This window comes from Propithecus coquereli, unplaced genomic scaffold (genome assembly GCF_000956105.1).
Source record: "Propithecus coquereli isolate 6110/MARCELLA unplaced genomic scaffold, Pcoq_1.0 Scaffold178, whole genome shotgun sequence".
In the NCBI taxonomy this organism is placed as follows: domain Eukaryota; kingdom Metazoa; phylum Chordata; class Mammalia; order Primates; family Indriidae; genus Propithecus; species Propithecus coquereli.
Genome location: NW_012142523.1, coordinates 92,642 through 119,810, shown reverse-complemented (window position 1 = coordinate 119,810; position 27,169 = coordinate 92,642). Strand labels below are relative to the sequence as shown.

The 27,169-nt window shown below is 57.5% G+C and overlaps 1 protein-coding gene across 1 annotated transcript; it reads left to right on the top strand.

The window, feature by feature from the left end:
* Positions 1-5,792: 5,792 nt before the first annotated feature.
* On the top strand, positions 5,793-26,050 carry LAPTM5 (lysosomal protein transmembrane 5). Its single transcript, XM_012642358.1, has 8 exons — positions 5,793-5,970; positions 19,694-19,787; positions 20,487-20,563; positions 22,130-22,258; positions 22,954-23,076; positions 23,378-23,473; positions 24,243-24,335; positions 25,574-26,050. Exons 1-8 carry the CDS (start codon positions 5,884-5,886, stop codon positions 25,661-25,663), a joined length of 789 nt encoding a protein of 262 aa, XP_012497812.1. The 5' UTR covers positions 5,793-5,883; the 3' UTR covers positions 25,664-26,050.
* Positions 26,051-27,169: the final 1,119 nt, after the last annotated feature.

Sequence of the window (27,169 nt, the reverse complement as noted above, 5' to 3'; positions counted from 1 at the left end):
GGGCTGAGAGAGGCCAGGCCTCAGAAAGCATGGACTTTGACCCTTCCCTGATGTTACAGACAGGAGGATGTGAAGGCGGGGGAGTGGCCATCCCAAGCCCCACAGCAAGTCTATGCTCCAGTCAAGACCATTAAGCCAGGCTAGGGAGGTGGCCTAGCTGAGCGACAGAGAATTAGCACTTGCTGGGATGATCTTGTCCACGTGTGTCCTTGTGTTCTCCCTCTGCCACCAGCACATTCACTCATGAGAGCGGGGACCTTGTCTGGCCTGTACACTGATATGTCCTGAACACCTCCAACAAGCCCCCTTTTGAAAGGATGGAGTCAGAGGCCTGGAGAGGGTTTCTTTCCCTTACACTAGGAGATGTCCAGAGGAAGGAGGTTCAGGACCACATGGAGCCTGCATGATGCCTGAGACCTGGGCTCTTTCTGTCCCCTCCTCCAGTAGCCTTAGTGTAAGGTTTTTGTCCTCATGCTCCCCAAATGGCTGCTGTTCCTCCAGATATTGCACCTGCATTTCCAGCAGGATGAAGGGAGTTAGGACAATGGGTAGAAGGCATGTGTTTATGAAGTCTGTCCCTTTTAAATCAGGAAAACTGCAGGTTTCTTAGCACGTTGGCGAAATCATAAATAGTAGTTCTCTGCCTTGGTTTTTATTTTTTGTTTTTTTTTATATCTCCTAGGGCCTGGCCCCAGACTTGGCCCTCAGCAGGGCCTATCACTTTTTTGTTTGGTGGTGGTTGTTGTTTTATTTTTTAAAATAAAAACCCCCTATTTGGGGGAAATACCCTAATGAGGTAATTCTTGCTGTGATGTTAATGGCAGGTGTGCCGTTTTAGCCGCCAACTTCTTAGGGGGCCTGGATCGCTGAGGTTCTTTCATGAGGGTGGGGTTCACAGCTGGGAGGAAGGGGCCACTGCCAGAGACTGACTGATCTTTCCAGGGATTGCCCTCTAGTCCTTGCAGCAACCCCAGACGTAGTGTGGCAGTTCCCACCCTATGGCCCACAGCGAGGCAGAGGCTGGGCAGATGGGAGCCGGGAGGGGCCCCTGTGCTCTGCTCCCCATGGGCAGCACTGGCTGCACCCAAGATCCAAAATGCTGGGCCCTGGGGAATGTCCTTAGCTGACACTCAGCCTAAGGGCACTGGCATGGCTCTTTGGGCTGTTGACAGCCTTTGCCCCTTGCGGGTGCCATGGCCCTGGAGAGCCTGTGGCAGCACCAACAGACTAGTGTATGGTGTCACTCTACGCCTGGGTGCAGCCAGGGACCTGTGACAGACAGCCTCAGGTCAGGGTTCCCTGCCTGTCCACTGGACGGACCGACTGGTCACTGGTGGGCCTGGGTGTCCCCAGGCCCCAGGTCCGTGGGCCTGTCCTTGCCAGGATGGCCCTCCACAGAGCAGGGGAGTAGGGGAGGGACCTGTGCAGGCCCCAGGCCCTGGTGGGCAGGCCGGGTTGGGGGACAGGAGATGGGAGGGGCGCGGTGGCAGTTCTCATATTTTCAGGGCTTTGGCCTTGGCCCTGCAGGTCCCAACCCCAAACCTCAAAAGCAGCAGTGAGTCGAGGAGGACAGCCAGGTGGGACTTCAGACCGGTGGTCTGGCAGGAAGCTGACCTCCAGCCTGGGCGAGCTGCAGAGGGCACCCAGGAGCCCCTCGGGAGAAAAGATCCCTGGAGCTCCGCTTGTCACCTGCCTCCCAAGCAGCCGTCCCCAAGCAGGACCCGTGTTCTGGTTCTGCTGCGGACCAGCTGTGTGTCCTGCGGCAGACACGGCCCCCTGCGTCTGCCAGGAGCAGATGGATCAACACCTCTCTGCTGCCCTCCTCTCCCGGCTGGGGCTGGGGGAGGCTTAGCTGAGGGAGGGCTTAACTAACTGCGGAAGCGATCACGGTAATAACCACAATCAAATAGCTTCCACTGCGGAGTCCTTTCCACGACCCAGACCCTCCTAAGTGCTTTATCTGGGTTAATTGAAAGGACGCGAGACTCCCAAACTCTTTGTTTAAATATGAAACCTGGCAGAACTGTGGGTTTTATTTTTACCTCCGGGCATGTGGGCGAAGAGGGAAGTTCCAATAATGTTCTGACTTAACAAAGACGCTCACGAGTAATTCTGCCTTTGAGGAAACAGAGATGTCTGTTTAAATATTAATATACTGTGGCAACACATTATTAAATAGGACAAGCAACGAGAATCGCAGACTTTTCCAGAATTAAAGATGACTGTCCAGGGTACGGGAATCATCTCTGAAGTCAGGAATCCTTAGGAGGCTGCGTTGTCAGAAGTCACATTTACGAGGGCAGTTTTACAAGCAGATTGGTGTCTGCCCTGCTTTGGCTGCGGAAGTGTGGGACATGTCCTCCTCCTTATCTCGATGAGCTGGGGGTCGACTTGCAGAAGTTTTCAAGGGCTGCAGCCGTCAGCAGGGAGGGCATGAAGAGTGCTCCGGAGACACTCACAGCTTATCGTCTGTGATGGGAAAGAGCGGAGCGCATAAATAAGGGGCCGGTGCGTTGTTTCCGCCCGCACGAGCATTTTCTTACTTGCTCTTCACAGACAAGGAGGGGGTGTTGTCATTGTCCCTGCTTCGAGCAGGAGGAAACTGAGGCTGAGAAGTTCACGGCTTGCCCAGGGTCACATAGCGAGGAAGTCGAGGCTGTACTGGCGTGGATGGGGCTGCAGTCCCTGTGCAGTGTGCTTGGGTTCCAGTGGCGGGGTGCAGGCTCCCCTGTGAGCTCTGCTGAGTGGAGTAGCTGTAGTGGCTGCAACAAAAATTTTTTTTTTTTTTTTTTTTGAGACAGAGTCTCACTCTGTTGCCCGGGCTAGAGTGAGTGCCGTGGCGTTAGCCTAGCTCACAGCAATCTCACACTCCTGGGCTCAAGCGATCCTCCTGCCTCAGCCTCCCGAGTAGCTGGGACTACAAGCATGCGCCACTATGTGCGGCTAATTTTTTCTATATATTTTTAGTTGTCCAGATAATTTCTTTCTATTTTTTAGTAGAGATGGGGTCTTGCTCTTGTTCAGGCTGGTCTTAAACTCCTGAGCTCAAACAATCCGCCCTCCTCGGCCTCCCAGAGTGCTAGGATTACAGGTGGGAGCCACCACGCCCGGCCGCTGCAACACGAATTTAGTCTCTTATAGTTCTGGAGGACAGAAGTCCGAAATGGGTCTCACTGGGCTGAAATTGCAAGGTGTTGGCAGGGCTGTGTTCCTTTTGGAGTCTCTAGAGGACAATTTGTTCCCTGGCTTTTCCTCTGTCTTTAGAACTAGTGGTGCGGCTTCTTCCAATCTCTCTCTGACTCTGATGTTCCTGCCTCCCTCGGTCACTTACGGGACCCTTTTGATTACATTGGGCCTGCCTGGATAATATGGGGTAATCCCCCATCTCAAAACCCTTAATTTCATCACACCTGTGAAGTTCCTTGGCCACATAAGGTAACATATGCACAGGTTCCAGGGACTAGGATGTGGGTACTTTTTTGGGGTGAGGGGGGTATTCTGCCTACCACAGTGGCCTTGGTTGAAGGGTCCGGCCTTGGGGAAAACAGCCATTCCCTCCTCAGGAAGTTTAGTGGGGATGAGAACCCTCCATAGGGAAGGCCCCTGCCAAGGGACCAGCAGGTGCTGGAGGCTGGCGACCCAGTGAGGAACAAATGCTTCCATCAGAGCTCCGGTGCTTCCGGGAGGAGACAGTGCCCTGGGGGATGCTACTTGCTCTGAAGGGGCTGCCCTTGTGATCAGCCCGGGACTCAGGATCAGACGGAGCAGGGTCCAAAGCCCAGCTCTGCCTCCTCCCAGCAGCTGAGATGCAGGAGCAGGGAGGAAACAAACAGATGCACCCATGTGACCTCATTTCACCTTTACCGCAGCCCTGCAGGGCAAACTTTTGCTCCCCCATTTTGCAGAGGTGGAAACAACAGCTCAGGGAGATCAATTGCCTCATCTGAGATCACACAGCTGCTAGGTGGGAGCTGGGATTTCCCAGGCCCCAGGGTTCCCAAACCAAGCCGCCCACTCCGCCTCCAGGGCTGTCTGCCACACCCGGGTGCTTCCTAGGAAGCCGCTAGGCTACAGCTTCCTTAGTATTTTCTTTAAATAGACTAACTGCTTTTTAATTTAAATGCATCTGTTTTAAAATGAGACTATATTACTCCTATAAATGGGAAATCACCGAATTCATGGCCCAGTTATGTATATTTTTATAATGCACATTAAAATGAATTTATTACTATAAAAATAAAAAATGTTCATCCATAGACCATGTAAAATTATCCCACACACCATCAGTGCATTTCATCCCTCTCTTTGGAAATGGGCTCCACACCTGCTCTGGTTCTGCCAAATCACAATGTTATTAATGACCGTCACTTATATGTGAAATCTTCAAGTGACTTCCCAGCACAATCTCGTGTGGACTCCCTGGCATGGGCTCAGTCTCCTGCTGGCCTCTGCTTTCCTAAGCAGCAGTCCGCCTGCTCTGGCCATACTGATCTCAGACAAGGCAGGGCTTCTCTCGTTGCTCTGGCTACACGGCCAGAAAGTGTCAGGATTTGAACCCAGGCCATGAGCCTGTGGAGCTCAAGTTCATAATCACTGCACCATGTCACCTTTCTGTGATGTCAAGTCCAATAGAGCAACTCCTGCTAAGGGGCAGGAGCTTAGAGACTTTTTATAACCCCTCCAGGGGGCAGAAATGATGGGCTACGGCAGTGTCCAATCCTAACACAGGATCTCAAAGGAGGGCGGGGCTTCATGGCAGGTCCTGTCTGCTCTCCGTTAGAAGCTTGGCATTGCAAGGGTGCTCAGCTTCAGACAAAGCTAGGTTTCTTCCAGGAATTTTGCAGGTGCTTTATAGTCCCTTCCTTTCTTGCAATATATTTAATAGTTAATTTATCATCCGAGAAGGGAGTATAGATCCAGGGTTTCTTGCTTAATAGTTGTGGCTTATTAATTCCAGCTTTTCCCAAGAGTGAGGGGGAAAAATATCTCTGATTTTGTGTGAATATCTGGGCCCACAATGGGGGGTTTGACTGAGGGTATCAGCCGTGCCCCGCCCAGGGCCTGGCACATGGTTGACGGGCTTGCTGAGTCATTATCTCCTAGCCTGGTTTGGAGCCCTGCACGCCTTCTCAGAGCTCGGGAAGGACGTGCTGCTCCCTGAGGCTGGGGTGGGGAGGTTAGAGGAAAAACAGCAGCTCCAGGGGCGGCTTCTAGAACCAGCCTCCATTCAAACCCCCACTCCTTCACTGACTGGCTGTGTGACCTTGGACAGATCATTTCCCCCTCTGTGCCTCAGTTTCTTTGCCTGCCAAATGGGGACAATAGTAGTACCTGCCTCAAAGGGTGGAGGTGAGGATGAGAGGAGTTAATCGAGGCGCCTGCTAGCACGTGTAGGAACTGCTCACTAGACAATAGCTATTCTTGTAGCCAGACCATCTGGGTTCGAATCCTGCCACCAGCATTAACTACTGTGTGATTTGGGGCAAGTGCCTTGACCTCTCTGGACCTCTGTTTCCTCGTCTGGAAGTGGATTCGGTCACAGTCCCAGCTTCCAAGGGGAGTGGTGTACATCCACTAAGCAGGGCGTGTGAAACCGCCAGCCTGAGCCCTGGCATGGGGCAGGTCCTGACGGTGTGAGGGTCCACGCTCTCCAGGAAGCCCCTCCTGGGAGTGGCAGAGGGCGCAGGGCTCTCTGACGCAGGCTGTGGCCCTTCCCCCGCACCCCCTCCCAGGGCCCCGCCCCAGCTGTGACGACCGTGCCCCTGCCTGTGTAAGGGGCAGGAAGGAAGTGAGGAGGGCAGCTGGCAGCTTCCCCTTTTCTGACCCGCTGCAGGCTTCAGGCTCCTTCCCCCTCAGTGCCTCCGAGGAGGGGACAGCAGCACCATGGCCCCCCACGCGGCCGCCATCCGCCAGACCTGCTGCTGCTTCAATGTCCGCATCGCCACCACTGCCCTGGCCATCTACCACGTGGTGAGTGTGCAGGCAGGCCCGGGGCTGCATGCGTGCGTGTGCGTGTGCGTGTGCGTGTGCGTGGTGGCCCCTGATCTGCTGAGCCCCTCAGACGGGAGGACTGCTGCTTACCACCTCTCTGTGGGACCATTGACAAATCCCTTTCCTGCTCTGGGCCTCAGTTTCCCACTTCTGTCAAATGGGGGAGGGGGCTCTGCAGCCACCCCAGAGCAAGCAGCGGGGAGCAGGAGTCTTCCTTCCGAGCTAATGGAGCTGACAGTCACTCTGAGGCTCAGTTTCTGCCTCTGTAAAATGGGACAGAGTGGCAGACGGGAGGTTCTCTGTGCGCAGACGCAGCCGGGAATGGAGTCTCGGGAGGTTGTGGCCGGGGTGTGAGGATGGCCACGGACACAGCCCCGATTCTTCCCGCCGGCCTGGACGGGGCTGGGGCCTCTGGAGGGGGCGAGAAGTGGAATCTCGCCTTTGTGTTTCCAGAGGGGAGGCGGGAGCCCAGCCCTCTTGGCTTAGAGCTCCGTGGAACCACCGCCTTCTCCCCACCAGAGAAAACCTGAGAGCTGCACTAGCGTAGGCGGCTTGCCTGGCCCACTCGGGACACCGGCCCCCAGCAGTTTCTCCGTGGGAGCTGGAGTGCGCAGCCCAGGAGGGAAGCCCGTGTTAACTCACGGTGTGGCTCTGGGCAGGTCGCAGCCCCCTGTCTGGGGAGGCTGAAGGTCAAGGTCCCTGTTCTGTCCTGTCCAGACTCGCCATCCAACTCCTGGCCACACCCAGCTCCCCCAGACCCAGGCGACTTCCTCCTAGGGTGACTCAGGGCCTGTGGTTAACAGTTCTCTTATGAGCCTGGAAGGGCTTCCTCAGTACTAGCCCGTATCCACACGCTGCAGCGGGCTGCTGCAAACCGTTCAGACCTGGCTGCAGCTGCTTCCTGTCGCAGGCAGGGTGGGCAGGGCTGTGGCAAGAGCATAGCCTTTGGAGGGGTGGTGCCACCCAGTGGTTAGCACACAGCCCCCGGATCCAGACTGCTGCATGCAAATCCTGGCTTCCCTGCTTCCTAGCTGTGCAGCCTTGGGCAACTTACTTAACCTCTCTGAGCCCTGGTTTCCTCATCCAAAAAACCAGGGATGAGACTAATAATACATCTCTGATAGGGTTTTTGTGAGGAGCAGGGAGTTAATATCCACAAAGCACACAAGTCAGTGCCTTGTGTGGCAGGTGAGAGCTTTATTATTAGCTGTGCGCCAGACGCGGCACCTGCCGTTGGCCCACTGGAGTCGAGCTGCCAGATCCCAGGACTCCGGTTCTGGGAGAAGCTCAGAGGTCGTCCTGCCCGGCTCCTGCCAGCGCAAGAGCTGAGAGAGGCTAATGACCCCTTGGCTGTCCCCGCACCCAGCCTTTAGGGCCCTCAGGCTCTGAGACTGTGCAACCATCTTGGAAGGACAGAGTGGTACGCAGAGGCACTCCTGGGTCCTTACCCCAGCTCTGCCACTAACTGGCTGTGTGGGCTTGGACAAGCCTCTCTCTAGGCCTCAGTTTCCCCTTTATAAAGTCAGGGGTAAGGGGATGTGGACTGGCTCAGAGCTCTCAAACTCTGATGCCTCCAAGGGTCCAGACAGGTCCTGTGAGTGACTGCCTGGGGGCAGAGGGGCCAGCAGTGGCCTGGTGCTGTGCAGGCTGCCTGGCCCGGAGGCTGCCCCGCAAACCTGGACTGTGTGGCTCTCGAGCTGCTTCCTGATTGCGCCTTCTGAGGTCCTTACCTGTAAGTGGTTATGTGATAACCAGCCCCTGCCCACAGAGCCGGAGAGCGTGCGGGCCCAAGTGATCAGGGAAGACTTCTCGTAGGTGGTGCCATTGGCTGGAGGTGCAATTTGGTTGTGGGCAGTATGGAAGGGGAAGAGAAACAGATGAGCTTGTATAGGGACATTACAGAGACCAACCTGGAAGTTGGGGACGAGAAAGTGAGAAGGGCTTTGAGTGACAAGCTAAGAAGTTGGACCTTCCCTAGAGCACACTACTGATATTTGGGCTGGGTAATTCTTTGTCATGGGGGACTGAACTGTGCATTGTAGGACGTTTAGTGGCATCCCTGGCCTCTACCCACTAGATGCCAGTAGCGCAGCCTCCGCTACCCTTCCGGTGGTGCTAACCAGAGATGTCTCTAGCTGGGGGCACAATTGCTCCCAAAGGAGAACTACTCCTATAATGTGGATCACGGGGCACCATGGGGTGTCATAAACCAGGAGAGGGTGTGAGAAAAGCAGAATAGCCTGGAAGCCGTATGCCTGGCCCGGGCAGTTGTCTCTGGGCTGTGGTCCTCAGTTGACTCCGAGGGGGTGGATTATCTTCCTGCCCCCTTGGAGAGGGTCCTCTCTCCTTCCCAGAAAGGGCAGCGTCTGGGGGCTTTCCTGTCGCCTATCGGTCAGGTAGCAGGTGTGCTGACAGGACCTCGAACATCTGGATGGAAAAAGAGAAGTTGTGGTCCAGATGTGTCAATAGCCCATGCTGGTTGTCATCTGGAGCCAGCCATGGGTGACGACTGTGTACATCGCGAGCTATTTGTGGACTTGGCCTCTCTGGGGAGGGTTAAATTGGGGCTCTTGCCGTCCTGAGACAGCATCGCACTTTATCAAATCTTGCTCCACTTTGGGGGCATTATTTTGGGAGGACCCTTTCGTGCCCAGTTGGAGGAGCTGGTGTTCTGGCTGGGGGGGCTTTCCTCTCTATTTCGCTGGGTTTGTCTAGCCGATTCTCCAGTCACTCAAACCTGCATATGCATAAGGACGCCAGAGAACTTTCTTCACTTTCTCGGGTTCTGGCTTGTTGTCAACCTACAGTCAATGGCAGGTGGTGGGGACCCCCAAAAGACCCTTTCACCCAGAAATATCTCCCTCCTTGACCTCTACTCCCCAGGCTGCCTGGAATTCCACCATGAGAAACACATCGTCTGGATAAAAAACTTACACCTGCTATGATTCCAACAGTGCAGAACCACGATACGTTGAAACCAGGCGGGGAGGAACAGGGGGTGACGCTAATCGTGGTTGTCTTCTGGGCTACAGGACTGCGAAAGCTCTAGTTTTCTCCTGCTTGTCTGTATTTTCCATGTTTGGCACAGTGAGCGTGTCCTTAGCACAGTGTGAGATTCACAGAAAAATTGTGAGCACGGATTAGAGAGTTCCTGTGCGCCCGGTGCTGGCCCCCTGTCGTCAGCACCTTACGCTGGGACGGCGCCTTTGCCACAGCCGGTGAGAATGTGGGACGCTGTTACCCACTGACGCCCGAGCTTCGTCCACCCGTCCTCAGCTGTCTCCTGCTCCCCCTTTTCTGCTCCAGGAAGCCATCCGGACACCCGTGGCAGGTCTTCTTCACGCCTCCTTAGGTTCCTCTCGGCGGGGCCGGTTTCTGAGATTTTCCTTGATATCGATGACCTTGACGGTTTCAAGGAGTGCTAGTCAGGCATTTTGCTGAATATTCCTCAGTTGGGATTTTGGGTGGTTTTCTCATGATTAGACTGGGAAATGTGCTTTTGGGAGGGAGACCACAGAGGTGGAGGGCCATTCTCAGCACATCGGATCCGGGGACCGTACTGGCAACATCACTTGTCACTGCTGCTGGTGACTTTGAGCACGGCTGGGGTGTCCCCCCTGGAAGGTTACTTTCCGTGCCACCCCCACCACGCGCAGCCCAGACTCAACCAGTGGGCAGTGGCTCCACCTCCTTGAGGACAGAGTAGCTGCATAAACTGTTTGGAACAACTCATAGATTTGTCTGTTCTCCCCATTTATTATATAAATACATGTTTTATTTATTTATATCAGCAAGGACTCATGGGTCTTTATTGCATACTTTGGGTTACAGTCGATGCTACTTTATTTTGTTGCTCAAGTGTACTACTTTTAAACTGAGGGAAAAGAAAATGAAGCAGCCTCTGTTATTCTAAGAAGCAGTCTCTGTTGCCCTGACCTGAATGCAGACAAGTTCTCTAACATGACTTTACGTGCCCAGCCCCAGGCCAGGGTGCAGTCGAGGGGCTCCTGTCTGCCAAGGAGCAACAGCGACAGTGACAATGGATAACATGGCTGGCTGTTATGGGGGCGCAGAGGAGTGGCCTCAGCCCTGCCCTGGGGCGGAGGTTGGGAGGCAGGAAAGGCTTCTTGGAGGAGGCCTGAGTCCCAGGGGCGAGCAGGACTCTGCTTGGGCATGTTGGGAGATCGGGCCAGGCGGTGGGAGCAGCGTGAGGGAAGGCTTGGAGGTGGGACGGACTCAGTGGTGCTTTGGAGATGCTAGAGGCTGGTGACACTGGGTGAGAGGGACAGCCATGAGGTGTGAATGGGCAGGAGGGCGGAGTGGCCCCAGGTGTGAGATTGGCCCAAGTTCCTCGCTTCTTTTAGGCTATGTAGCTAAAAGGATGGATCTCTGCTTGGCCCATCTACTCGCTTTGCAGATGAGAAAGCGGGGGTCCAGCAGGGCCCCTGACTTGCTCCAGGCCTCCGCTGCCCACACACAAGGGCAGGGAAGGAGCCAGGGAGTGGACAAATGAATACCTCACCTGGCCCACGGCTGGGGATGTTGTCTGTCTGGGAGGCCCTCACTTCACCCAGTCTTTCACGATCCATTTCCTCTATGTGGTCCAACTCATGGGAAGCGTCCTCCTCCAGGAAGCCCTCCTGATTTGTCCTCTTTGGAACTTCTGGGGCTCCTTTCTCTGTTGCACTTTGGGGGCAGTGATTTGTGATTGGGAGGAACACAGGCCCATCTCCATAACCCGCTGGCAGTGTGACCTCGAGCAGGCAGGTGCCTTTGCTGTCTGGGCCTCAGTTTCCTCATCTGTTCAATGGAGCCAGTGGTCCGTGTAGAGGTGTTGAGCTGATGTGGCCCTGGGGGTGTGGGGGGCTGGCCAGCGAGTGCCGGGGTGGGATGAGGCAGCAGACCACAGGGGCCCCTCCCCTCTGGAAGGCTCATCTGCTAGGGCCTAAAAATAGGCCCCAACTGCCGGGGGGGAAAACCCCGGGTGCGAATCTGTTAGAACCTGCTGCCTTCATGCCTGATGCGCCTGGGCTGGACACAGAGCCCCTGTTCTCTGCCACCGCAGCGCTGTGCCCTTCCTGGAGGGGTGGGGAGGCCAGCGGGGGTAGGGCAGGAGTTGTGGCCCCCGCTCAGGGCCTTGGCCGAGGGGCCCAGTCAGAACTGAGTTGTTTTGCTCCTCTCTGGGGTGCGAGCCCCACCCTCTGGCTTGTGAACGGTGGGAGGCCCACGTGGCCCATTGAGGGGGTGGCTGGGGGGCAGGGCCTGGCCTGGGCTGAGGCTTCTCCATCACCTCCCTGGCCCTGAGCCCCCAGGAAGTGAGGCTTTTATTTTGAGCCTAGAGCAGCAGCCTGGAACCAGGACTTCGAGCTGAGCTCACTGTGAGGCCTGCACTGGTCTCCCAGGAGACCCCACCCTGCTTGCGAAGGGGGGCACAGAGCCCCCTTATGAGACAGGAGGCAGGGCCAGGACCTGCACAGCCAAGCTCTGCTCAGAGGCTGCCCAGGGCAAGGCGCCCCTCCTCCAGCCTCAGTTTCCTCCCCGGTCAAGTGGGGGACAATAACCCCCATTTGTGAGCTCCTGACAAAGGGTAGCTGCCACTGGGGCTTCCATTTTACAGAAGAGGAAACTGAGGCTCAGGGAGGCCCAGCGACTTCACGGCCGGTGGTGGACAGAGAACAAGAGCCCGGGGGCCTGCTGCCCGTGAGGCGAGGGTGGGGGGTCAGCTGCAAAGCCCAGAGCCTTGTTCTTGGAAACACAGAGCCCACGTGGAAAGACTCGATTTCAGTTTCACCTGCAAAATGGGGGAAGAGTGGGGACGACAACAGAACCCACCTCAGGCCGAGACGAGGACGACAGGAGAGGGTGCACAGGCGGCCCTTGGTATCTGCGGGGTCTGTGTCCTCAGGTCATGGAAGGAAATACGTGCATGCAGGACCCGCAGACACGGCGGGCTGACTGTGCGTAAGTGTTCAGAGGAGGACCTGGCGCCTAATTAATGCACAGTAATAATACTTATTATTGTGGGTCTTTGCTCTGAAGATAAGCAGGGCAGTGATGGTTTTGGGAATAGTTAGGGGCGTGCAGGGTGCTTCCCTGGATATTCAGGAAGTGGAGGATGTCGGGGCCCTGGCCGAGCCTGGAGGCCAGCACTGAGCCCCCAAACGGCGGCCCATGAAGGCAGAGTTGATGGGATACTCTCCAGCCAGGATGTCTCTGCTGCTGGGAGTCACTGGGCAGGAATGTCACCCTCAGCGCCCTGTTCCTCTGGGCAGAGCCCTGCTTCCCTGTCTTCTCTCCTGGGGGCAGGGCTGGGCCTTGCTGGGGCGGGGGGTGAGGGGGAGCTCTGAGGATGCCCCGGGCTGGAGCCAGCTGCTGGTGCTCCAGTCCTCGCACTTCCTGTGCTGCGGGTGACATCCCATCAAGCGCATCTGAACCACTGTGCTTCCTGGGCCCGGGCAGGAGCCGTCCCTTCCCTGGAGTGCTCTCCCCGCTCCTCTGCCCCCAAGTCCCCACCCCTGTAAAACCAGGGGTCCCTGTGTTCTCCTGGCCAGCTGTTGCCGTTGACTGGAGCCCGCTGTGTGCTCGGCACGGGGGTGGCCCTGCATCACAGCTCGCTAAGAGGAGGAGCGTCTTGCAGTTTCCCTGCCTCTGCTCATGCCGTTCCCTCTGCCTGGAGCACCCTTCCCGCTGCCCTGCGGCTGAAATCTTTAAGACCCATTCCTGTGAGAGGCTGCCTTGAGCCACCACCGTTGGGCCCTGAGCTCCTGGAGCTTCCCCGGAGCCCCGTGTGCCGGGTCCCTGTGTGTCGTGTCCTCTGTCCTGGACGTTCATCCAGGGCTTGGTTGGACCTGATTCATCTTCGTGATCCCACCGAGCCTGGCATCCAGTAGGTGCCAGCCAGTCTCTATGTTGTCTTGTTTCTGCGGACCTTTTATTGACTGATGAATATTTACCTATAGAAGCGTGTGCGTATCATAAGCTCACATCTGGATGAACTTGTACGAAGCGAACACAGCCGTGTAACCTCCACCCAGACTGAGGACACGGACAGGAGCAGCACCCAGAGGCCACTGGAGCCCCCTCCCTGCCACTCCCTGCCCCACTGACTTCCACCCACGTGTGTGGGTCCACGAATACGTGTAGCTCTAGAACCACACAGGGATGAGATTCTGGAGCATGTGTTGTGTGGTGTGTGGCATCTTTTCCCAACGTCGTGTCTGTGAGCTTTGCACGTGTGGTTGTGGGCGGCGAGCTCAGTTTTTCCGTTGCTGTACAGCGTGTCATCGTGTGAGTCTGCCACAGTGCACGCGCCCGTTTTCCTGCGGGAGGAGGTTTGGGCTGTTTCCAGCTCGGGGCTATTACAAACAGAGTGGCCGCAGCCCCCGGGCCCCGGGTCTGGTGTCCACACGCAAGCGCCTCTCTGCAGCTCAATCTTTCTCAGTCCCCATCTCTGGCGGTCGACGTACGTCACCCCGTTTGGTTCCCACAACCATGCCCAGAGGTGGGTGGGTTCTTCTCTGTCTTCTACGGAAGAGGAAACCAAGGCACAGAGAAGTAAAGTGGCCAGGCCAGGGTTGCACAGGGATGGGTGGCTGCACTGGGCTCTTCCCCAGGTCCGTGAGCACCAGAGCCCAGTGAGGGGCGAGGGGACAGTTCGTCATGCGGAGCTGCAGAGGTGGAGGGAGGGGAGGGGGGTGGGTGCAGAGAGAAGAGAGAGGAGCCAGGCTCTGGGAGGTGGAGGCAGGGGTTTGTGGAGGGGGCGCTGAATGTGTGGCCCTGGGATGGGGTCATCCTGGTGGTATCTGGGCTGGCCGGAGAGGTGGCTGGGGAGATAGTGCTCTGGGAGGTCTGGCCGCCACCAGCGGCCCCCTGATAAGCTGTGGCTGGAAGTACAGGGTGGGGGAGGGGAGCTTCCTCTGGCGGCTGACGCCTCTGAGTCCCTCTGCCATCCTCCTTCCAGACCACCCGGGGACCCCAGGGAAAACAGGGGGGCAGGTGAGGTTGAGGGGCTGAGCTTCAGGGGCAGGGTGGTAACAACAATAACAGTGGCCCGCGTGTGGTCAGTGCGCAGTGGCCTGGGCGGGGTGTGAGGGTGTGGCACTTGGGACTCACTTTGCAAACTGCGTTGTCTGACGGGGAAGGGCTGAGGCCAAGCCCGAGCAGCCCTGAGCTGGCGTGTTTGTTGGGAGAAGCGGCTTCTGGGAGGGATAGGAAGGTGTCCATGCACCGTCTGGCGGAGAGCGGGGTGATCACCGCGGGCTGGGTCCTTCCCTGTGACTTTCAGCCCCTGAAACTCCAGAGAGTGGGTCTCTCCCTCCCTGCTTCTGGGAGGGGGGTCCTGAGCCTCAAGGATGGGGACAGAGTGGGGCCACTCCCCTGCAGAGGGATCTGGTCTTAGAACCCCAGAACTGGGGGATCTGGTGTCAGCATCCTATCAGGATGTCCCCGCTGTCATCGCCCCCATCTATGTCATCAGTGTCAGCAGCGGCATCTCCGCTGCAGGACCGTGGCGGTAAATCCTCACCTCCCGGTGTGCCCGCTGGTGCCACCTCCATGGCCAGCACCCCTGCTGTGTCCACTGTCGTCACCACCCCCGCATGCCTATGAGCCTCACTGTCCCCACCTCGCCAACTCCGGCAACGTCATGACAGCCACGCCCACCCAGCGTGGTCCCCGCTGCAGTCCCTCCTGAGCAGCACCTCCCCCATGACAGGCCACCTTGGCACCCCTCTGTGATCGCCGGCCATATCAATATTGCCCCCGTGGCCCCACCTTCCCCGATGTCCCTCCTCCTGCGACCCCAGCCCCCTCTCTTAGCTCAAGCTGTCGGTTGCTCCTCAGAGACACCAGGAAAGGAAAGAGAAACCTTCTGCCTCTCTGGCCACTGTGCCCACTGCCCAGTGTGGGGGGAAACGGCATTTGTTACCAAGAAAGAAGGGCTGGGTGGGGATGGGAGTGGGGCAGGTGGAGCGAGGTGGGACCGGTTGGCTGAGCCGGCCTGGACTCAGGGACAGAACTGGTCTGACTTTGCAGCAGTCCTGCTGTGTGACCTTGGGCTGATCATGTCTCTCTCTGGGCCTCACTTCCCTACTGGTAATGCCCCTCTCTCGGGGAAGAGACATCACCTCTCCTTCCGTGGTCCCTTGGAGGGACGCAAGACGCCTGCACTGCCAGGCCGCCTTGCACGCCGCTCCCTCCTCCTGGAGTGCTTTCTTCTCTGCTCTGCTGGAGAACTGCTTGGCCTTCAAAGCCACGCTCAGGGCCTTCCTGTTGTGACGCCCCCTCCCCGAGTCTTTCCAGTGCTCTCTCCCTCGTCGAGGGGCCCCCAGGCCCCATCTGTCCTCCGTCGCAGCTCTGAACACACCGTCCACCTGTGGGGTCTCCCCGGAGACTGACCCCTTTGGCCACAGCAGCCCTGAGAGGCAGGCCCAGCGTTGCCCCTTTGCTCAGATGAGGAGCCGAGGCCCAGAGAGGTCAGTGGCTTGCACTGGCACAGAGCTCGGTGGGGCCCTGACTCAGACGCAGCATCTCTGCGCTGACTTCACGACCTCAGCGGGGCAGCGCTAGGAACGGTGGGTGAAAAGACGCTGTCATGGAGGGACAGGTGGGCGAGGGGATCTGCCTGCCTGGGCATCGTGGCAGGAGACGAGCTCAGAGCGCAGGGAGAGGACAGCGTTGTGTCCAGGTGGAAACCAGAGGGCACAAGGGGAAGGTGATGGGGGCCTGAACATCTAGACTCTCAGAGTTTCTGGGCCTCTCCCAGCGTACGCTGTAGGTAAGCCAGGTGCTTCCCGGGAATTTCCAGCGTCTCTCGGTTAGGGACTTGGGTGGGGCAGTGAGGGCCTTCTGGGGGCAGGGGGCAGGCTGGGGCAGCCTGGGGCAGCTGGGGCCAGGAGACCCTGGGCAGCCTGGGTGTGACATCCTAATCCTATAGTGTGTAGGGGTTCCGCTCCCCTGACCTTCCTGTGTTCAGCCCTCCCCGTGGCCCCAAGTGCAAATGGGGGTGACTCTCCTCATTGACCAGAGGCGGAAACTGAGGCCAGGGAGAAGCCAGGACCTGGCCAGGGCCACGCAGCAGTGAGGCCTCCAGTGCCCCAGCTGCTGTCTCCTGAGTGCTGGGCATCTGGGCTGGGGCTTGGCTGCTGGGGTTGGGGGCAGATGGCTGGAGAGATCGGGAGCTGAGCCCCAGAGCAGCCAGCCCAGCCCCGACGGGACCCTGGGCCCCGGGAGCAGAGGCAGCGGGGCTCACTGCCCGGCTGGGCCACATGACACAGGACATGTGAGTTCTCCTCTGAGCCTCATCTCCTCAACTGTAAAATGGGGAGATGTTGCAGGGTTTTGGGAGATTGTCATGTAAGCTTGTGTGTGCAGGTCTGAACACACAGCAGGTGCCCAATAAATGTGAGTTCCGCTCCATCCCATGTCCTAGGGAACCACTTGGGTTCTGGGAGCTGAGCCTCCTCCTTTTCTCCTGGGTCAGGGCCTGACATCTTCTAGCATCTTCCATGGGAGGTTGAGGCCCCACAGAGGGTCTGGGCAGGCTCTGAGGTTGCCTCACTCCATGACCTTGGTCTGGTCCCTGCCCTCTATGAGCCTCAGGGCTGTCATCTGGCAAATGGGGACAAAACCATGTTTCCTCTCCCCGCCGAAGGGCTGTTGAGAAGGTGAGATGGGGCAGGATGAGCCTGGTTTTTAAGTGCAGGTGGTTTTTGCAAAAGTAGCAACACTCTGGTTCCTGCTGCTGCTTGGTGCTCCCTCTGAGGGGAGGGAGAGGAGGCTGTGGAGGGGAGAGGAAATGGGGCGCCTCTGACCCCACCGAGGCACCCAGGTGGGTGCAGGGAAGGGGCAGGCCTCAGGCAGGGCCAGGAGGCCGGGAGATGCTGGGAAGGTGGTGGAGGGACTTGGCCAGGATGTGAATCCCGGACCTACGGATGACCTGTAGGAGGGAGGCCTTGGGCAAGGCACTGGACCTCTCTGAGCCTCACTTTCTTCATCTGTGAAATGGGCGAAGATATTAAAAATAGCCCCTTTGCCGGGTTGTGGGAAGGATCACCTGGCACGGAGTTGGGCTGTGCCAGTGCCCCTGTCTTCCCCTTCCTGAGGTCCCCAGACATTCAGAGGGGGCGTCTGGAGGGGGCAGTGGGGATGCTAATGGCAGGATTGTGCATGGGGCAGGGCAGTGAGAAATGCCTAGGCCCAGAATCAGGGAGCTGGGGCTGGGCGAGTCGTGGGTTAGCAGGGGTCTCTAAAGTGGGGTAATGTCCAAGGTGACCTCAGGGTCTCAGGATGACAACGTTAGAATTTCTAAATGTTTTGATTTTGTCCTTTACTAATTTCCGGACCCTTTTTGGGAGTATGTTTTGTGGTGTTCATGGTATACTAGGACAGTGGCACATGCATATAATTTAGAAATAAGGAAATATAGAGGAGCGTGTTCAAAAGGCTTTAGTGACATAGGTGAATGGTCACAATATCTGAGCCCTCTGGGGTTCAGGCTGGCAGGGCTCTGAGGTGTTCTGGGGCACGGGGAATGGGAAGGCACCAGGCCAGCACTGGGAAACTTGGACTCCCATTTCCATCTGTCCCCAACTTGCTGTGTGTCCTTGCGCAAGCCACCTAACCTCTCTGAGCTTATAAAACAAGAAGAGGGAATTTACAAAACCAGTGGATGGAGGCCCCTTCTAGCAACTGGAAGTTGGGATTGCCTGATTCTGAGCTTCGTTCCAAATCTCAGATAATTCTGGATTCTTGGGATTTTAAGAGTCTTCTCCTGCCTCACCTGGTAGATGTTCACGTGCCCTTTCTATGCCCAGCTGTGACTCATTGAGATCTCACAAAACCCCAGGGACGGGGAGCTCACCACCTCACAGGGCACCCTATTCTGACTTAGACTGAGCTGTCACCTACCTCCCTTTTCTCTTTGCCTCATTAGAGGCGAAACCCTAAAGAGAGGGGTCGGGCTCTGGCTTTCAGGGGCTGAGGAAGCAGCTCTTCTCGGGCAGGGCTGTTTCCTGTGGTGGCAGGCACAGCCCCCACCACACCTGTCTTCCCCTCTGGCTGCTCTTACCTTCCTGGCGAGACAAAGCCTTTGAGGCTCACTCTGCGCTAGGGAGAGGGGCAGCCAGAGCTGGCTGCTCAAATGCTCCGTGAAGCTCTCCCCAGCCAAAAGCAGATTCTGTTGGCTCAGCGCCCCCTGGCAGGCCCGAGCTTGGTGCTTCGCAAATACAACGCAACTTAGTCCTCACCAAATCCAGTGACTGCCATTTTCCAGATGAGAAAACTCAGAGATGAACTGACTTGTGCGAGGTCACACAGCGACCTGGATTCAAATCCAGCTCCATCTGACTCCAGGGCCCAGTTCCTCATCGGTCTTCTGACCGTTTCCACTCCCCTGAACATGACGTAACATGGCAGGAAGACAAGTTGAGACCTGTGTCTGAACTTAAAAAACCCACACAGTCAGCAAGGGGGAAACAGATGGTGGGTGTCTGGTTGCCTGTCAGCTGAGCATGAGTTACTGGTGCGGGGCTGCCTAGAAAGCCAGTGTAAGCTTAGGCCATATTAATAGAGGTAGGGCACCCACTACAAGGAGGGGACAGTCTTGTTGTCAGTGTGGGCAGATGGTGCTTGGAGAATTGTACGTGTGTGTTGGGGGAGGGGTGGAGGGCCTGCGGAAAGGACGTGGACACACAGAAGGCTGTGATGTCCCATGGCTGGAAGCATTTAAGTAGAGGCTGTGGCACAGGATTCCTGCACTGGATGGTGGGGGAACATGGACAAGGTGACCTCCAAGTTCCTTTCGAACTGCAGTGTGGTGGCCGGACTTTAATTGTTGCTAGGGCCACCCCGACACTCGGGCCTGTCAGATGCCCCTTCTCCATCGTAATTAGCAAGGGTCCCCTGAGGGTGTCGGGTTCGTTCATTTATTCATTCAACAAACACAAGAACTAGAGCGGTTGAACAAGAGAGACACAGGCTTTTCCTGCCTGGAGCCTACAGTCCAGCGGGGACAATGGTAATAATAGTATTAACAGCTTGCATAGACAGAGCGCTTACTGTCTGCTAGGTACTTTAAGTGAGTCATACCATCTGGCCCCACCACAGCCCTGTGAGGCAGATATCAACATCCCCATTTTGAAGATGGGGAAATTGAGGGGCTGGGGATTCAGGGGTCAGATGCTCTCCGGGGCTCTCCCAGCCTGTGCTGATGATTCTACGAACCTGAAGCCCTGCGACGCTCAGATGCCGTGACTAAGACCCTGTCGTTATGAAAGGGGTCGCAGAGGAGGGGCCCTGAGCTCTCACCCCCTCCTCGAGCCTGACGGTCAATAGGAGCAGGGGCCACTTGCTGAGAAGCGGGTGTGGCTCTGCGTGCCCTCCTGGGACAGTCTCGTTTACCCCTCGCAGTAGCCTCCAAAGGGAGCTACTAGTATCATCCCCATTTTGCAGACAGGGAAACCAAGGCACAGAGGAGTCGAGTGTTGTGCCCAAGGTCACACGACTGGGAGGAGGAATGCCCAGGGTTATGTGCTGAGCTGTCTGTCTGTAAAGGCCACTCTCCTATCCAGGGCGCCCTCCTGCCCTGGCATCCCAGCTGCTCTAGGACCCCCACCCCGTCGCCCCCGCTGCACACCATGGGCTGGGAGGGGGCTGGGGCTGGAGCTGCGCAGGCCCAGTGACTGACACGCTGTTCTGCCCCCAGATCATGAGCGTCCTGTTGTTCATCGAGCACTCGGTGGAGGTGGCCCACGGCAAGGCCTCTTGCAAGTCCTCGAAGATGGGCTACCTCAGGATGGGTAGGTCCAGGGGACACCGAGGGGGTTGTGGGGGGAGGAGGGTGGGTCGGGCCCTGGCCGGGGGTAGACGGGCTGGGGTTTGCGCCCTGCCGCTTCCCTGCTGGTCGGTCTGCAGCAAGTCCCTTCCTTGGAGCCTCAGAGGTTTCATCTGCAAGCGGGAATATCCCACCTGGCCCTGCCCACGTCTCAGGGGGTGAGAGCAGATGGGGTGGCGCTGGCTTGTAGAGGTGACAGTCCCAGTGCTCTGCTTAAGCCCATCACACTAAAGTCAAACGAAAGCCCCTCACCGTGAGATCAGCCACTGCTGACCTCCGTCCCCATCTCCCTGCGGTGCGGACCCCCTCACACACCTCGCTCTAGCCACAGAGCCCACACCACGCCCGTCCCTGTCCCGGGCCCTGCCTGGAACACCCTCCCCCCACGGCTGGTGGCCGACTCCTCGGGGACGCCCTCCCTGACCTCACCCTGGCTGCAGCAGAGCCCGCGTGGCGCCCTGTCACATCAGCCCGTGTTGCCTGAAATGTGCGGTTCGCCGTCTCTGCGCCCCCTCCAGACCGAGGGCCGCACGAGGGCAGGGCCTGGGCTTTCTTGTTCATGCTCACGTCCCCACCTCCATGGTTCCCAAAGTGTGGTCCTCGGAGCCCGGCCGGGGGCTCCGGGGAACATCTGGGCCCCTCACGGCTGCCCCTTGCCTTTCAGCCGACCTGGTCTCCAGCTTCCTGCTCATCGTCATGCTCTTCGTCATCAGCCTGAGCCTGCTGGTCGGCGTGGTCAAGGTGGGGCTGGGTCAGGGAGCACGAAGGGGTCCCTTGCACCCTCCCTGCCGTATCCACGGGTGGGCGGCGCAGGGAGGGTGGGCGGCCCCATCTGCACGGCAGACACCTTCACGCTTACCTTTTGGAGAGTCTCATTCCTCCCGGACTCCCTGGGCTGTTGGCTTCAGTTCCCTGTTAAAATACGGCCACCACAGGTCCATGCGCAGGGCCACGATGACCGCTGGCACTGTGGCGAGGACTAGCTGGTGACCCACAGCGTTTCAAACTGCAGATGGAGGCAGGGAACTGTGATAGAGAGAAGAGGAAGTGTTGTTTCGAGGCGTGGGGAGAGGGGAGAAAGCACGGGGTCTTGGAGTCGGTGGGAAGGGCCTGAGCTGGGCAGAGCGCAGACGCATCCAGCTCAGCTTTGCGGCAGCGCGTGCCAGCGCCAGGGCCGAGGGGGCCCACGCCTGGGGAGCTCCCGGTCTGGTGGGGGAAGGCAGACCCTCAGCGAGACAGGGACAGTCCAGTGTGACGACTGAGGGGCTCCTAGGCCGGAGGCCAAGCTGGTGGGAGAGTCGAGACAGGCTGTGGCCCAACCTCCTGCCAAAGAGGAACCTGCTTGTCCCTTAGCCCCCGAGAGCAGGAAGCCGGGGCTCTCCGCACAGCCACGGAGCAGGATCCAGAAAGAGGGTCCTTCCTGTGCGGACAGCGTCCTGGCACTTGCAGAGCCAGCAGAGTGGGACAGTGATTTGGTTATGTCTCCGCCTGCCTGAGATGCTACCCTCCGCTGCCCTCCCTGGCACGCACGCTCTCGGAACCCGCGTGCAGCTCACGCTGTGTGGGGTGCTTCCGGGTGCGCGTGGAGAAACCCAAGTGGTCCCGCTGGGAAAACGGAGCAGGTCGTCCCTCGACTCTCAGTCGGTCTGGGTGGTCCCTCCCGAGTGATTGTAGACAACCACAGGAGGCGCCCAGACCACCGCTGTGTGCTTTTGCCCCGACGGTGGGTGCATGTGCAAGCGTGCTGGTCACTACGGTCACCTGCTCTCGAGTGAAGGAGAAAGACTTCAGCCTCGGCCCCCCCGAGCCTCTTACCATGACTTAACCCCCGGGAGCGGGGGCTGGGCACGCAGAGCAGGCTCTGTCCCTCTGCGGGGCCTCTGCTCACGCCCGTCCTGCCTCTGGTACCTGCCGCTTCCCCCTGCTCGCTCCCGATCCCTTTCCAGGTCTAGCCCAGTGCCCCCGTTGAGGAAGCCCTCTCTGACCCTCTGTAACGAAACAAAGCCCTTCCTTGTTGGGTTCTTGGGAGCGAGTTGAGTCAGGTCCTGCTCTTGGAGCCCCTCTAGGTGGGGACGGTTCCCTTCCGTCTCCTGGGGCACCAAGGCTTTTCTCACGCAGGGCCGGGGTCTTACCCTCTCCCTGTCCCCAGAGTGTCACTCGGAGGAGGGCATGAGGATCTGCGTGGGGGTGGGGCGCTCTGGCTGAGCCGGGAGAGGGCGGGAAGGGGATGCATGGGGACACCGGCTGGGCGGGGGAGCGCTGGCTGCGTGGGAAGGACGCCCTGGCAGTGCTGGGCCTGCCTTTCAGAACCGGGAGAAGTACCTGCTGCCCTTCCTGTCCCTGCAAATCATGGACTTCCTCCTGTGCCTGCTCACCCTGCTGGGCTCCTACATCGAGCTGCCCGCCTACCTCAAGTTGGCCTCCAGGAGCCGCTCTGTGAGTGCGCAGCCCTGTCCCTCCCCTGGCCTGGGAGACGGGAGGGGACCAGACACAGGCCCTGGGCTCAGGCTGGAGGGGGTGGGAGCCCCCTTCCTAGTTGCTGTCCTCGAGCAAATCCCTGAGCCCCAAGTTTTTCCTCAGTGAAATGCATCTGTAATCTCATCTCGTCGGCACGTCTTAGTAGGACTAAGTGAGGCAGATGTATACAGAGGGCTCAGCGCATGGCAAGCACCCAGTGGATGCCGGCCCTGTGGCACTTACACATGGGAGAGGGCACATTCCCTTTCAGTCCCCAGCCCCAGTTTGGTCCTCCTTGGGAGCCAAGTTGAAGAAAGGAAGAGAAAGGTGGTCACAGCCAGTGACAAGCACCCCCATGCGTGAGGCTGCCGCCAATCAAGGATGTGGTCCCCGAAAAGTTGCTTTTCATACGTGCCCTGACTGCTGTCCTTGGAGGGACCGAGGTGCTCTGTCGTGGAAGCGCCTTGGCCGGGGAGTCAGGAGACCCTGGTTCCAGTCCCTGCGCGGCTGCCAGCCCTCGCTGCGAACATCTGGGCATCTGCTCCTCTCTGTGCACACTGAGGTTTTTCTCTAGCCGAGACAGCCTCTCAAGCGAGGGCCTGCTAGGTGCCTCATGGGAACTGGGCCTTTCATCGCTGGTCTTTATTCTTCCTCCTCTCCTTTGTCCTCCGAAGGGCCCCACCAAGGTCCCACTGATGACCCTGCAGCTGCTGGACTTCTGCCTGAGCATCCTGACCCTCTGCAGCTCCTACATGGAAGTGCCCACCTATCTCAACTTCAAGTCCATGAACCACATGGTGAGTCTGGGGCCGGGGTCCACACCCCGGTGTGGCCTGTGGGCTGGGGATGGGTGCACCAGCCTGGGCAGGGGTCCGGAAGGCGGCCGCCACGTCTGCTGCCGTTGGTTCGCCCACCTATCAGATGGGGCTGATGGTAGCTCCTGCTTCCTACGGCTGTCGTGGCCACCGACCAAGGTCATCAGTGTGCCACGCTGTGCTCCCGCGCGTGTGCAGAGTGGGCTTGTTATTCCTGGACGTGCGGTGCTGTTAGAATCCCTTACAGCCAGCGGTGTTGACGTGGCCCCTGCCTCTGTTGCAGAATTACCTCCCCAGCCAGGACAATATGACGCATAGCCAGTTCATCAAGATGATGATCATCTTTTCCATCGCCTTCGTCACCGTCCTCATCCTGAAGGTGAGTGGCCCCCGCCCAGGGGCGGCTGAGGCGGTGCCGCGGCCCAGGCCCAGCCACCCCAGACAGTTAGAAAGCAGGGACGTGTGTCCTTTACTGCGCCCTGCCCTGCCGTTAGCGCCTTTCTCCAGCCTGCCCGGGCCGGCTCCTCTGACTTGACTTGGGATCCTCGGGGACAGCCCGTTAGAGGGTGTGGATCTTGGAAGACCACCTGCGTTCCGGTGTCAGGGTCTGACGAGTAACCCAGAGGGAAGCTGCTCTGTCTGGAATCAGTTTCAGACTGACCTGGGTTTGGATCCCAGCCGCACCCTCACCGGCCGTGTGGTTGGTCTTCAGCAGGTCACTTCTCTCTGGGCCTCGGGTCTCACCTGTAAAAGGGGCGTAATGAGCCTTGCTTTACCCATGTTACAGTGTCATGTGATTCAGGCACCAAAATATAGATGGGATCTGCGGTCCTATTAATGGAGATTTGGTAATGAGAAGGAGGGAGGGGAGTGGACTTTGTCTCTGGGGTGGTCAGGCCCAGAGGATAGGGTCCAGCTTCCGGTCCCAGGCCTTAGAGATGGTGACACACTGGAGAGTGTTTGTGGTGGTACAGCCAGCAGAGTGAAGAGGAGAGAAAACCCTGCCATTGTGGGAAGTCAAGGACACTAGCAGCCGCTGGGAGCTGCCCTCTGGAGCGAGCTGTGGCTCCTGCTGGCACCTGTCCCAGGCCTGATGGGGCGGTGGGAAGGGGGTCGGCAAGCACAGCCTGACCTGGGCCTCTTTCCAGGTCTACATGTTCAAGTGTGTGTGGAGATGCTACAGGTTCATGAAGTACGTGAACTCGGTCGAGGACAAGAGCAACTCCAAGGTGCTGGAGAAGGTGAGCTTGACCTGGGGTCGGATCCCAGCTCTGCCACTCACTCCCTGTGCCATGTGGGTCAAATCCGTTCCCTCTCTGGGCCTCAGTTTCTCCACTTGTAAGATGAGGGTTGGACCAGAAGAACTGCGATCCCCCTTTCAGCTCTGACAGTCTAGATTCCATTCATTCGCCCAGTATTTACTGCCTCTCACTCTCGTTAATCTCACATCCAGTCCTGGGGATATGAGATTAGGGGAGTGTACGGTCCAGACTGAACCCAGACACAGACATACGAAGCACAGGGACAGTGAGCACAGAGGAAGTACCTGGCCTCATCTGGGGGACCAGGGAGGGCTTCCTGGAGGAGGTGACACTTGGCCTAATCTTGGAGAGTCAATGGATCCGAGATAGCTGGGAAGGGAGAAGAGTCTGTCCAGGCAGAGAGGGTGCACTTAGAAGCAGCTGGCCGGAGAAGCGATGGGAAAAGTGTCTGGTTTAAATTATTGGTGGTTCACTTTCTTCATCTGTAAAGTGGGACTGTATTTAGCAGGACAGTTTTGATTGCAAGTGGCAGAAACCCAGCTCAATCTGACTTAAATAACAAAAGGAATTTACTAGCTCACAGAACTTCAAAGTCCAACGTAGGTCTGCCTCAGGCCTGGCTGAGTCCTGGCATCAGGATGTGATCTCATTCTCTTATCTCTTCACTCTGCTTTCCTCAGTGCGGGGCTTTGTTTTCAGACAGCCCTTCCCTCCTGGTGGCAAAAGGGCTGCCAAACCCCACAGACTGACATCACACCTCTCAGTAACCCCAGCAGGAAAAGAAAGTCCCAGGATTATGTCTCACTGGACCAGCTTGGGTCACATGCTTATCCCTAAACCAATGACTGTAGGCAGGGGGATGGAATTCTACTTGGGTGGCCAACCCCCATGACATGTCTACCCCCTGGATCTGAGGGATGGGACCAGTTCTTCTGAAGGCACACGAACTGAGCATGTTTTCCCAAGGAGAATGGTGCACTGCTGTCAAAGCAAGGGGACCTTGAGGCGCCGAATGGGCAAAGGCAACTGTGTCCACTATAGGAACAGACCCTGCACCTGTCTCAGGCAGGCCATGTCTAGCACATAGCAAGTGCCCAACATGCTAGTCATCATCATCATCACCATTTTGCCAGACATAGGGGTTTAGGTCCCTTGATCCCAGGTTGGAATTGTGGGTCTTCTTGCTGATACTCAGCCCTCATCTCTGTCTCTCTCAGGTGGTCCTGCCGTCCTACGAGGAAGCTCTATCTCTGCCAGCCAAGGCTCCAGAGGGGGGCCCACCGCCACCCCCATACTCAGAGGTGTGACCCTCGCCAGGCCCCAGCCCTCGTGCTGGGAGGGGCGGAGCTGCTTTGTAATCCGCTTCTTTGCTTTGGTGGCCTCTGTGGCCTGGGTGGACCCCCACCGGCTGACTTCAGGACGATCTGCTGTGTCTCCCTCGCTGGCCTGCTCCCCCTGCAGGGCCTGTGAGATGCTCACCACCGGGTCAGCCCTCTGGGGCTGAATCACTTCTTGGGTCTCTCAAAAATTCAGTCCACAAATGGTTGGACTGCTTCGATCAGCTCCAACGCTTGTTTAGATGAGTGGTCATTTTAAATTCGATGAGTTTCTTAAACAACTATCAACTTGATCAGTTCCACCAAGCAACTGACAAGTCAAAAACTCACTTGTCAGTTTAGTAAAATAATTTGGTCCATTGCATTGGTTTGTAAGAGTTCACACAGCGATTTCGTCATCATCAACGAGCCAGCCCTTAAATACACCCACACACACATATTTATAATCAATCTCTTCAAATAGCTTGCTTAAGCAATTATCAATTAGCCAACCATAAGTCATTTAGAATAGCAACAAATAGAATAGTGATAAAATTCAATTAAACAATCAAGTTAGCTCCCAGATCATTTAATTCAAATTAACCCCACAACTGGCTGCCCACTCTGGTCAATTTGGCACCTCTGAGTGGCTGTATAGTTGTTAACTCAGATGAATATTCAGTTAAACGGTTGTCACACTATCATTCAATAATCAGCTGCAGGAAGTGACAGTCGTTTCAATCATAAAACAGTCCCTTCAAACACACAACCGTCTGGCTGCGGATTGCCACCACCAGCAGTCAAATGCTTGCTGATCCAGTCCCTCTGTGACCACATAGCCGCGACACTGTGAGGTCACGTCCGTCCCCGTCACCTTACTAACCAGTTGTCAGTCCATTCCGCAGGCCAGGCCATCGATTGCCATCACATGAGTCATAGGGGGGTCGGTTCTGCACAAAGCTTGTGGCCAAGCAGAAGTGCAGCCCTGCAATCAGGCACGTCCGTTTGTTGGACGAAACCCAGAGGTTACTTCGGTCAAAACAGGCAACCCCCTGTGGGCGCAGACCCTGCGACAGGCTGTGGTGGTGGTGGTGGTCATGAGGGTTTGGTCCCAGCACCCCCTATTGCCTGCTTCCCTGTGGCTGGGGCTCCTGAGGGAGCTGACCCAGAAGTGGGGACAGGGCCGTGGAGGCAGGTCTCTGGGATCCGTGGGGGGCACAGAGAGAGAGGCCGTGCAGGAGACTCTGCGCTGACCCCCTTCGTGTAATTGCTTTGTGTTTCAATAAAGCAGCAGCAAGCTTCTCTCTGGTCGTTGTGTTTCCTGAGACACGGTGTAGGAGGAGGGCCAGGGACCTGCCTTCTGCACCCATCACCCCAGCATGCACGCTCACATGCACACACGCTCACACACACACACACACACACACACACACACACACACACTGTCCAGAAGCTCCCATGGGCCATGCCCAGCTCGTGAGTGTGACTCAGATCATG